The 13,159-nt window shown below is 42.4% G+C and overlaps 1 protein-coding gene across 1 annotated transcript in view; it reads left to right on the plus strand.

The window, feature by feature from the left end:
* The window catches only part of TSPAN31 (tetraspanin 31), a 345,617-nt gene extending 337,310 nt beyond the window's left edge, over nt 1-8,307 (plus strand). The window contains exon 6 of the mRNA XM_069653349.1: nt 5,716-8,307. Within this exon, the coding sequence (XP_069509450.1) occupies nt 5,716-5,790 (75 nt within the window). The 3' untranslated portion in view covers nt 5,791-8,307. The remainder of the gene's footprint in view (nt 1-5,715) is intronic.
* Nucleotides 8,308-13,159: the final 4,852 nt, after the last annotated feature.

Consider the following 13,159-nt stretch of genomic DNA (forward strand, 5'->3'; position numbering starts at 1 on the left):
TATATCTGCAGGTTGCCTATATGTGCATACCAATCTGGAAAGCACATAGGAAGTTTCATCGCTTTTCTGGAGAAAGCACTCGCTACCAGTACAAAGTCCTCCCCTTCAGTTTAAGCACTGCCCCGAGGGTGTTGACCAAAGTAATTGACGCAATAATGTCAACCTGAACCTCCAAGGGATCCATATATAACCGCACCTAGATTACTGGCTGGTCTATGCTCCCACACCAACTGTCATCCAAGTGGCTTTTGTGCTGGCCACCCACTTAGGTCAATGCTCATCCACATGCAAAGAATTCAATATATCAGTCTGGTGTGGGATTGTTTGCAAGGAAAGATTTGTCCCCAAGGAATTTATGCCTATGTCTCTGCGTCCAAGGAATTCCTGGGGAACTGCTCCCTGCAGGAAAATGTTCGCACCTGCTTGGTCAAAGGGCCTCTTGCATCATGGGTCTTCTCCAGGCCAGGTTACATGTAACAAGCAGAACACAGTCTTCAGCTGATTCCGGCGCTACTTTTGAGTTAAACTTAATGTGCGTGTAGAGGCAGCAAGGCATAGGTCTAAATCTCTCAGACTGCAGAGAGAGCAAATTTCATACTATTTCAAATTAGACCTCATTCTAGCCTGCGCTCAAAACGGGAATTACAAATTTTCAAAGTTTACTCGTTGTATATGTCCAGATAGACACAAAGAACTCTTGAATACGACAATTGTTTTGATTTTCTTAGCCTTCCCGGCCTTGATTTATTGTAAGTTGAAAGAAAGTCACTTCAATTTGAATTCAAAGGCTCATTCAAACTTGAGAAAAATAATATTAAAGTTACTGTTAACCAGCCTTGTCCCTTGTCCCGACACGTGTTTCCCCGCCTATTATATGGCGGTTCCTCAGGGGTTTTAATGGCTGAAGGTTCTCACTAAATCATATTCATTATTCTCATGCATAACGGTTGATAATTGGCCATTACAATCCTAATGGAGCAAAAAAGAAATGGAAAACAAATAAATAAGAGGCTGTCAATGTTTTCAAATGTAGTCATGATGTAAACTTCACGGCTATTTTTGGAAATAATAAAACAAAACAATTGAGCGAAAAAAGGGAAAATGGACTTACATGTACAGTCTGTAAGTCAAAGTGTGATGCTTCTTAAATCTCAAATTAGTTTCTGACACGGTGTCTCCATAACCAAGTCTAAATTGTATAGGTAGATAGAAACAGAACGTTTTCAGAATCTCCATTTACGGAAGATTAATAGTTAGTTGTCGTGCTTATCCAAGTAACTGTTGAAAAAGGAAAAAAGATTTGATGCATCTTACCTATGTATTCCCAAAAACCTGCAGTGTGTGCAGAGTATACTCCAGCGGTACGATTGCCGAGCAAACTGTGGTTCGCGCTGACGCGTTTGGATCGGATCACGTGAGAAAAATAAAACGCTCACGCATATGTCACGTGAACTCTCAACGTGTTGCAGTTGACATGACACCATGTTGGATTGGGAAAGAGCCCAGAGCCACCTGTGTATTCAACATTGTATATCGATCAAAGAGTATGTAGTGTTGAAAAGTATCTAATTGTACTAAATATGAAGACAACACGGAGGCCAAAACAAAAGCCTCCTTATGATGCGGAGTTAGAGGCGATAGGTAAATGTGACTAAATTTGGATTTCTAAAAGCCGTGAAGATCACATCGTGACGCAGTTGGATAGGCTAAGAATTTGTCGATCTTGAAAGAAATTTGTTTAAAACGAATAGAGAAATTTCAGAAAGGAGGCATAATTAATTTTTGTACATAGTTATTGTTCCCAGAAAATAAAATTGGTTGTCAATACGCCAGATGCCATATACTGGTTAAATGTCAATATAATGTAATATATATGTTAGGTTCCAAAAAACAAAGCATTTTTGAAAGTCTGGTTAGACAAAAATATAATAGATATACATAAAGCGAAGTAAAGAAAACATAACAAATAAATATGGAAAATAGATCATAGTAAATAATACAGAAAGAATGGTGGCAGCACAAAAATGTAAGACTAATGCAGCTTCACTGAACAGCAAAGTGGTCACAGAACTCAGTCGCAAATTGTCCTGGTACAAATCTCAGTGTTTTTGAATCCAGACGTCAGGTGGGGGATGTGGGAAGAGAACCTGTCCCCTTCTCGGCTGCATACCAGGACCCCCTCCAGACTCTAGTCTTTCAGGTTGGGGAGCATGGATGGATCAGTGTGATGTCCACAGCCTTTCGGTTTTGGAAGAACGACTCTCCTGTATACATTTTCTGGAACTGAAAGCCATCTCTGGCAACAAGTCTTTACGGCCACATCTGCAAGCTCAACGCATGCTAATTTACAATTTAGCGGGCAACAAACTACCACCCCCCTCCTGAGGAGGATCTGGACGTGTTATATTATCACGCACTTGCCTGAAAACAGTATGTCCGTAGATGCCTGCAAGTCCTACCTAGCAGCAATAGGGGTTTACTTAAATACAAGAGCGAGGACGGTCTTGCTGGCAAACCCCAATGCAGAGACACTTTAATACTCTATCAAGGCTCTATATGTGCCGGAGGAGACCCCATGCACCTTAGGGCTTTTAATGTGATTTTCATGCAGAAGCCATTTAAGCCCATGGTCTCAGTGGGCCTAGGTTGGTGGCCATTACCTCGGTGTGCTGGATCAGTGAGCTTCAGGCTTTGAGCATGGAAGAGCTGTATGTTTTTCAGAGACAAAGTGGTCCTGAGAACTTGCCCCAAATTCCTTCTGACTTTATTCTTCAGTTTCCACATCAACAAATATTTCAGTGCCAGTCTTCTTCCTGGCTACAAAGTTGTAATCAGAGAGAATGTTACACGCGATCGATGTGGCTAGAACCCCGAAGTTCAACCTGTAAAGGAGAAATGGCGCAGGAAGGGACCACAACTTTTTGTGAGTTTTGGGGATTTGACTTCTTGGTTGAGCAGCGTCAAAAACAACCACTCTCACAAGCTGTCTGGCCTCTGCAATTGTGACATCCTACAAATTGGAAGGGAAAAGTCCATTATTGCCTTCCAGAGGCATGTCCCCTTGCTGAAGATCTGCAGGGCGGCCACCTCAGCCACCCAAACTCGTTCATATTCGAATTCCAGGAATGACCGTTTTTCGACAAGCAAACCTAATCCTCTTTGCAAAGTAAAAATAAAATGTAAAGGAAATTAAAGCCAACCACCCTGTCGTTCCTAGGGATGTGTTGTAATCTGCCTGGAGTATGGTGGAAAAGGAAGGGCATGTAAGAGTAGGAAAAGGTTACTCGCCATAGTGACAACAGTACTTAGTCCATAATCCCCTTTCTTCCATACACCCTCCCTGCTAATAAATCTCCCAAGTCTAATGAGATAAAGGGATGGACTAGGTAGAAGCTTGCAGGGTGTGTGGAGGATAATGGCTGGCACTTTCACACTTACCAGAAAGTGCCCGAATATGCTGCCTTGCTCTGGTCCCGTTCCTGTGGGACATCCCAAGAGTATGGTGGAAAGGTGACTGTGGAAGAAGTACAGTTGTCACTAAAATGAGTAACCTTTGCAATCTTTGGAATACGAGGAGCTAGGTCTTCACACCTGAACCTCCCATTACTGCAGAATGGCCACGTGTTCTATCGACTATCTGCCTCCGTTAGAAGTGCTTCTGTTCATCTGCATCCCACTTGAGAGTATCTGCTCCACACTTATGATCTCTGGTTGGACTGCTGTTCTGTGGCACAGAAAAAGAGAACCCCAGAAGCGGTTAAAGTCTCGGCACGTGCCCCTTCCCGTAAACAACTGCTCCTGGATGCTGGGATGCTGCTTTGCTCCCATCAGTTGAATTGCTTGCCTTTGGCTACGCTCCTATGTACTTCGGGATCATACCAAAAGAATGGATGTAAACATTTCGGGAGCCCCATTAAAAAAATAAATATACAGGTTAATAATAACGTGGAGGGGGCCTGAGAGATGAGGGATATAAAGATATTTATTTCTTTTTCTTCAAAATAATCATAGATCCATGTACATCCACTGTTGCATCATTTGTAAGTTATCGGAGTTTGTAAATTGCTCGGACATGGCGTCTGCTTATGTATTTGATTTTCTCTTTTACTTCGTGTCGATAATTGGACTCTTAACTACAGATTTATTTTGGCAGTACGTTTTTTGCCTCTAATAGGCCTATAGACAAGGCCTAAAAATATATTGTCGATCCATATATTTGGGTTTGAATAAACATTCCAAACTTCTAAAGTAATATTCAATTTTGCTAATAAGTGGATCTTGGGTGTGGTGTGTTTTCGAAACGGAGCTGTTCCACTTGTCCTGTTCCAACCCTGCCTGTTATTGGATGGGCTGGTAAAGCACATATATCGTTGTTTAAGGCTTCAATTGCAGTCATAGTGACTGCTACTTGGTCGTTATTGAGGACGGGACAACAACCTGCTTCAGGAGTGCATTCGTATCTGCGATTTTGCTCCACTCCATGAAGCGCCATGTGTTTTGACTAAAGTGATGTAATCCGTACAGAAAACTGACTTCAGCAGAGCAGATCCATGTCGGACATACCCCGCACAGTTTACTTTTTTTGTTTTTGTAATTGATCAAAGGCGTAAACCCTCAAAATTACTCCCGGTCTGGGGGCTGTGGTGTGTATGCTTCCAGGGACGAGAAGTATGATTGGCTGTGTCTCTTGCACAGGGTGTTATGTAATATGGGTGGGTAGGCCAGGTGATTGAACAGGGGTATAGGGGATGGGGGTTGTACACCACTCTTTCCAACGTGAAAGATTCCTTTCATCCCTTTATACAGGTTGTGTCTGTGTAAAAGACAGTGTGCAGAGATTTTGGAGGGGGGGCTTCAAGTGGGCACATGCAGTGTGTGATGAGCTGGAGGCCCATGTAACTGAGGTATTAGAGGAAGATATAAAGATACTGCATGATGATCATGTGACATAAGCTTTGGGGCACTGACTGGTATAACGTGCTTTAAGGCATGCAAGTAGACCGGTTGAAGTACATGTAAAGGAGTGGTGGGCAACCTGTGACCCTCCAGATGTTTTACTCTACAACTCCCATGTTTTCTCACCATTGCTGTGCTACCTAAGGCTGATGCAAGTTGTAGGCCAAAATAGCTGCAGGGACGCAGGTTGCCCACCACTGATTTGGAGCTAGAAACTTGGGCTCTCATTGGTGCAAAGTGACCATTTGGGGTACTTGAAGAGGGCGTTTGAAAAAATGTGTGCTGCCAAGAAGAATTTGCTTCCAGCTCCTTCCACATAATGTGCCTGTGGGTAATCTGCTCAACGTGTGCCAATGGGTTGTAATCGACACTCCTCCTGTCTATTGGTCTTCTCTCCTTCTAGTGTCTATCCCAACAAAACTCCTGGGCTGCTTAATTATCTTCTCGATGAATTCAGTTTGATAATGTTCAGTCTGGTTACAATTTCTATTGCACTTACTGATTCATGTTGTGATATCATTTTCGTTGATGCTATATACAACATCAAACAAAACAATGAAACAAACTTGAAGCAGGCAAGGCTCATCCTGGGTCTAGGATTCATGTGATCTTGTTATTTAATGTTATTGATGGTGATTTGCAAGCAGTAGGGTTTTAAAGTGAAGACCAATTCTTAGTGTTAATCTCCTAAAACACTTTGCCTTTTTCCAGTTGTGTCATTATACTACAAGGATAATGTGTTCTCTTTTTTTCTTATAGATACTTGGCGTTTGGCTTGCTGTGCGTTATAGGAACCAAAAGGACCCCAGAGCAAACCCTAGTGCATTCTTATAAGACTCCTATCAATATTTGTAATCCCTCCTCAGAGTTTCCATCCTCTTCCTTTTAGCTGCTAGTGTGTTGTCTCAAGGATATTCATCTATGGCTGATATGTGGGTGGGAGTCGCACTGCCCGGTGCCCTCGACCTGCACTTCTCACATTCTGCATGATTGGGATGGAACCTCTGCTTTGTAGCCAAAACACTGATTGGGTGACGTCAGCTTTCCCTGTACAACCGGTCCATCCTGGATATGAAGTATTTGGCATATGGCAGCTCAAGAAAGAACTGAAAACTCACTCCCACATTAAAAGAATCACACATGGCATCTGCTGTCATAAGGTGGTCCGTAGAGGAAGATTGAGGAGATGGTTTTGGTTCTTCAATGTGGGTTATCAGACACAGGAGGAAGCTGATGTCTTGTCTCATTGAAGGCCTGCATCAAGAAAGACTCAGGAAAACGTGCTTGGCTTTTTTTGTTATGTGAAATAGATGAGATGGAGATTTGTCAACATTTTCTCAAGAGAGAAGAAAGTCGCATTTGTTGGACTTCTGCACTCAGTAGCCTGAAAGAAAATGGCAGCTAGAATGCTGTATGATACTTACATGGTTCCCAATTGAGATTTGTGATAGCAGAAACAAACTGTGATGTGAACATTTGGTGCACCGATGCGTGTGTTTTGAAGTGGTGGGTTCAAATTAATAAGAGTTGGTATTCTAGTACAGTAAGCTGAACCCTTGTGAAAATGTTGAACTGCCTCTAGAAGTGCATGCTACCATGTGGTATTTTTTGTTTAGAAGGATTGCTTGCAAGTCCTTGACTTGCATTTTATTTTAACTAGTGGAAATAATCGTTATTTAATTTGCAGTAGCTAGTCATAAGAGTTTGGGTTGAGGAGAGGGATTGACCTTTGGGAACAGGGGTGGGGGGCAGTGAGTCTCAGGAGGGTGGGCGTTTGGCTGCTTAAAGTTAATTTCTTGGATTCCTGTAACCAACGTAACATTTCAGTTCACATTGAAGGTTGAGTTTTAAGGCGTAGTATATACTAGTACAGCATGTGCATTATGTGGATGTCATTTGGTGAAAGAAGCACAGCTTTCCCCTTTCTTAAAAAATGAGGGAGTAAAAGCATTTAAGGGCACCTTCAGTGTAAACTCACCTTATTTAGAGGTGCGTGCATGCATTACCGTGCATGTTTCCATGATAAACTGTCTGAATCATCTCATTGGCCAAGTAGGTTGTAAAATACTGTGAAGGGCAGAGGCTCTTTATCCTGACATCCCTCCTCCCTCTTACAAAGAAATTCTTACATTTTGGAAGCACGAAACCGATTTAGTGATCAGGAAAGCAGACATGGATATATTAAAGGCACCAGTTGAGTCTCCGATGACCTAGGATACATTCCAGTTGGGTCCAGTTGCCATGTTTTCCATATCTGTACCCACCTTCGTAAGGACCACAGAAAATGGGTACAATGGATGTTCTTGCTCTTTTGGCCACTATCCAGGTAGCAGGGCTTCCTTGATGACCCGTGCCTGCTGATTACAAAAGGTGTCCTGTTTTTTGTGCATATGTAGATCATGAGCAATGGTTACTGAGCTGTATGTTTAAGATGATGGTCTAGCCATGCTCATGTTTCCTTACTCTACCTGTGGAAATTGACAGGATATCTTGGCTTGAAGAATTAAATGTAATTCCCAACAGGCTGATTTGGTTGGAAACGTGTTCAGCCACATTCAAAAGATTCCCTTGACTCGAATTTCCAAGAGGTTGTCTTGCTGCTCCTTTCCATGGCCAGAAGCATGACCAACTAACATGTACGTATAGCTTGCATTGCAGAGAAAATTGTTTCCCTTTCTGAAAACAAAACAGATTTGAAATGGAACACTGGGTTACTTCCAGCCGGAAACCTATGCTTGCACTATTCAGCCAAAGTAAAAGATTTTGTCAGATGGAGGACCACACAAATGGGGATATGGAATAAAGGGTGCTAATGGAAAATCATTTCAGCACAAAAATACGGTCTCTAGTTTGAGACCAGTAAAGGCATGTATATGGCACATCAGGTTTTTAGTACTGGCGTTTAGAGAGATCTGCACTGCAACTTAGTCTACAAACTGCCTGGCAAATTGACAGGCTTGTTTAGCAAAGGATTATGCAAACACATTGTGTTTTCACATAGCAGAAATCTGAAATATTGGGAGGAAAGGCTTCTGGTGGCCACTGTCTCCATGTTTGTGAAAGGAGGACATTTGTTAAGGGAGGCCATTTACGATATGCAGTTATCCAACTTTATTTGGGACTATTGTGCTGGAAGCCATTATTTGGGAGATGTCAGTTTCTGGTTCAGTGGCACCTTTTTTCATTAGGCATATCCTCAAAGGTCGATCAGACAAACCAATGGGTTCTGGCTTCTGTGTGCACTAACGGACAAGCTGAGGTTTACAACTTTGCTCCAGGACAGTTTGATGTAAATTAAGAGATCATGAGGATTAAAAGATAAGTGGCAGTGATGTTACTTTCAATAACGATTATCTTTGTTCGTTTGCTTTTTTTTTTCTTGTGCAAGCCTGAGTTCCTTAAAGTATGTTACTTTATGTTCTGACAAAATGACATCTCAAAAAGCCCCCCTAGCGTTGCTCCATTCTATGGGCTCATCGCAAGAGGATACGAAAGACTGAGTGTACTGCTATTTTCTGAACTGTTTCTGTGACTTTTGATGATCCTGTGATTGATCTGCTGCTGTCACCAATGCAATTTACAAATCAAATGGTAATGGTGACTGGCATGTTGAAAGGAAAGGATTTCTTTTAAAAGCACAGTTCTAGTTTAAAGGATGGGGGTGTCACATGTTATAACCACAATTGTCTGATGTGTGACTTGAAGGGTCTGCTGGGACTGGACATATGGGGGTCATAGCGACAAAATCATGCAGAAGCTGTTGGTGGTCAAGCAAGGCTTTATTCAGAAAGATCAAAAAGGGGCATACCTAAAAGATGCGAACAGCTAAGTGGTGAGTTAGTTTGTATAGAAGAAAAAAATGTCTGTGAACGGGTGTATGAAGTATTTCATGTTCTGCAAAACTGGCTGTGAACCTAGAAAGGCATAGATTTTTTTTTTCTTCCACTTCTAGTTGCTTTGAAGGTACATCATAACAGGAGCTTCATTGTGAGCTCCGATGCAGGATCTGAAATCCGCTGCAGTGTTCTCCGCACTAATTGGTTTCATGGGTTTGTTAAACGTGTCATCTTTGAAAGAATAACATGCATCCTTCCTGCAATGCATTTACTTTTGTCTAATCCGTGACTGATGCTACCACCTTGCTTCTGTGAGCACACTAGGGATATTGGTGATTGGTGCATTGCGTCCAAATGGCAATTCCCAGTCTTCAGAAAAACCCAAATTGCGCCTGAATTATTGGAGCATCATACCTGCAATGGAGCCTTCTATTTTACTGGTGTCAAAAAAGCTTCCAAAAATATTTTTATTTGATCAATTGGGGCTGCCTGGTATATCGTGGGTAATCCATTATTGCCAAAATAGATTCCCTTGGTGGGGCACATTGTTTGACTGTTCTTAAAAATCTGGAGAGGATCATGCGAGAGGGTCAAGCAAGCATGTCAAGGCACTGAAAGGGAAAATGATGCAAACACTGTTATTTGAAGTTAGTTCTCAGGAAACCCTTAAGCTTAAAAACATCTGAACAATCTCAACTGCTACTAATTTTTTTTTATTTTTTTTAAGGAATGTGGGTGGGGTGGCTTATCAGTCGAATACAATTCCTGATCACATACGGCAGGCATTGAAGGCAAGGTTTTTTTTGCTTCAAAGGTCCAAGGTGAGATATTGTGGTAAGGCTAGCTGGGGAGGTGTCGGGGGGAGGGGGGGGAAGGATACTAGCTTACTTAACTTTGTTGATTTGCAAAGAGAATTTTACATAATACTACTTTTTGTGGACAAACTTGTATGTGGCAGAAGGACAATGTAATTGACAAGTGACAAAAAAAGTTTTTGGGCCATGCAGATGATCGAATTTGGTAGTGCTTCTTTTGGACTGGGAAAATATAATTACTTGGCCCTTGTGAGGCTAATTCCTTCTGCATCTTTGTAAGGAATTGGTCGATGTCCCCCATGTACATAGTCATTCTGGATCTTGGAAAGGAACAGATTTTGACAATGATAAAACCCATTGGTTACACAAAACCAAGAATACTGCACTGTTAAACATTTTTCTACTTTTCGTACTGGAAGATGATGCTGTTATCAAATTAGCCTTGATGATCACAAAATGTAATGTGCCGTTTTGGCATTGGGAAGGATACTTTAACATTTTGCCCCTTCTTCTATTCCTGCTCAGTGTGCAGGGTCAGTCTGTAGAAAGGTGCAGGAAATCCTCATCAAAAACTAAATTGGTTGATGGGACGTCCTTTCGACTTGCTAAGCGAATTACCTGTTATATGGCACAGTTTGCTTCAGTCCTGGCTCTGATACATTGTGCAAGCCTTCTCATGCAAAATGTTATATACTGCATGGTCTGCTCTCCTTCAATACCCGACTTGGACATTTCAGGTGCTGCTGCTTTTATGCGAGTTGTTTTAATGTTTTGGATATCTGCAGGAACTTATTAAAAAGAAATCCCTATATGACTTCAAGTAGTAGTGTGCAAGTGATTTTTCTAAGAGCTGTCCTTTTCCTACATACAAAATGAGCTACTCCATTTATTTAGTGCATAGATGGACAAATGCCTAATGTTTTATCAACTGACTGACTTCATATATGATAAATCATTTTAATATGAGAAGTCATTTATAATAATGCGTCTGTACATAAGTGTTTCTAGGCACAGTTGTGTGGTCATTATTTCTTTTCTTCTAGGTGGGCGAGGCTGTGTGGTCATTATTTCTTGATTCTTCTGTGATAACCTGGCAGGGTTATTGGTCAGTCTCATCATTTTACCATTCGCTTTGTGATGTGTTGAGCCTGGCCAAGCAGCAAACATTTAATGTGACTTTGACACAATATGAAGATGCTTGAGCAGTACTGTGACCTCCTACTACTGTGCTGATTTTCCTCCTCCTTTGTGATTTCTGTTTGGTTTGTATAACCAAAACCAGCAAATTTACTGCGAGGGAAAAAGGTGCATGGTTTTTGCATAAAAACCCTACCTTTGGCACGTAGGGCACCACTGGACCTTTCTCTGCTTTGTTTTCATGTGCAATGGCTGATGTTTAAAAATAGCGTCCCATACTTTCAGGTGTCGTTTTTTTGTTTTTTTTTTTGTTTTATGCTGCGTGTGGTGGAGTGTAATTGTTGAAGTTGATGTATGTCTTCATTGGCCTGCTGTTGTACGTGAGTCATGATCCTGAATGTCGATGTGATGAGTTTAACTAACGTGTCACCAACACTGTTTAGGAATATCTATTGTCCCAAGCACTCGGGCATGTGTATTTAAGCATTCGTTGAACGATTGTAAAAACGCACCTTACTGTGGTTTTCCTCACTTTTACATATGCAAAATCGGGCAGCAAGGCACGGCAATTTTGTGCTAATTTTATCCGTTGCCGCATCGCCCTAAGCTCAAGTTCCCTTTCAGCACTAAATCATAGTCCCCGCCCCCCCCCCCTGAAACTGACATCACCATTCCTAGCAATATTCTCTGCCTATATCCGTGACGCTACTGTGCAGTGAAGCCAAACGCAGCCAATTATCACCTACGTCCAGACGTCAGTTGACGCAGATCCCGGAACATCAACACACATCCTTTCACAGCACAGCATGTCCCAATTCTGAATACAAAACACTATCTTTAAAGAAAACCGCAATACTCTGCAATTTAGAATGTGCTTTTAGAATGTGCATCCAGAACAGGACTGCAAGACTTGTCCTTGGCCTCAAGCCCAGGGACCGTATCTCACCAGGACTGAAATCACTACACTGGCTCCCAGTGGCTGCAAGGATTAAGTTCAAAACCCTCTGCATTGTCCACAAGGCCTTCTGGGGCCTTGGGCCAAAATACCTGCAACTCTCTTCCTAAATATCTTCCTTCTCGAGCCCTTCGCTCATCCACCTCCAACTACCTCAGGGTCAGCCGCTTCTCCAAGCAACAAGCTGGTGGTAGATCTCTCGCCGCAGCAGGGGCCTCCCTCTGGAACAGCCTTCCTGCCTCCCTGAAACCTGAGGAGAACCATCTCCGGTTCCGGAAGCACCTTTGCACTTGCCACCAGCTGGCCTTATTATTTATCTCGTATTCTATTAACCATGTACTGCACTTTCCTTGCACTTGCCACCAGCTGGCCCTATTATTTATCTTGTATTCTACTAACCATGTACTGCACTTCCTCTCTCCCCCCTTCCCCTGCACTTTTTCCCAGTCCCCCTACCCTTGCAGTTGCGCGATCTGAATGACACCTGGCGTAGTAGGATAGTTGTCTGTCTCCCTTTGTCCCCCCCCCCCCCGCCTGGTCTCCCCTTAAAACACTTGTGTATAGGCGTGTTATAAATGCCATATCATATCAATAAATGCTCTGAGAACATCCGCCGATTTCCATATTCAACCACATTTGTTGTTTCTTTGTTGTCGATGCACAAATGTTTATCGTGAGTCAGTGTTCCTTTGGGTATAAGTGCATTGTATGGAGGCACTGTGATTCGCAAGGCTTCTGCATCAGCTTGTTGCTACACCACCGTTAACGATGCCAAGGTACTCCTTATTGCCGCTACCGTTAAAGGGCATATGGGCCCGGGGCGATCATCCCAAAACAGAGTGGTGCTTATCCAACCATTGAGGTGTATCATCAACTTCCGGCTGAAGAAGCCAACAATTGGTATCTGGAAATGATGACAATTGCAGTAGAGCAGGATGTGGCTGTGTAGAAAACATAACAGAAATGTGTGTCAGTAGCCATTCTTTATTCTAATCGATCCATTACTTATGCACCGTGTGAAAACTAAGGATGAACACAAACAAACAATGCAAACACAGACAAACCAGCGTGCAATGTTGGAGTCAACAATGTGATTGAGAAGTTAGTGCTATGCAGTGTGTTTAGCTCGCAATGGGAGGCCCATGCAGAAGTTGACAGAAGAATTCGAATAACACATAGACGGCATTTTAACGTAACATTAGCCTAGAATTGGGTCTGGTGGAAGCTGGGCGAACACAGACGTGGACTCCATGCATTTCGGTACTGTACTGGCCGAGTGCCTTGGACAAATACAAGTACACACCGGTTGTTTGAGTCTCCTCACCAATTGCCAAAAACAACAAGCCGTTGCAATGTTAGCCAGCCATACTGGTCATAAAAATGAAACATTGACCCGTCTACAAATTCGTCTACAGTAAAACGTACATAATAATTGGCATTTCCATTCTGTTGGCGTAATG

Source organism: Ambystoma mexicanum, chromosome 3q (genome assembly GCF_040938575.1).
Source record: "Ambystoma mexicanum isolate Mex_15411 chromosome 3q, UKY_AmexF1_1, whole genome shotgun sequence".
NCBI classification, from domain to species: domain Eukaryota; kingdom Metazoa; phylum Chordata; class Amphibia; order Caudata; family Ambystomatidae; genus Ambystoma; species Ambystoma mexicanum.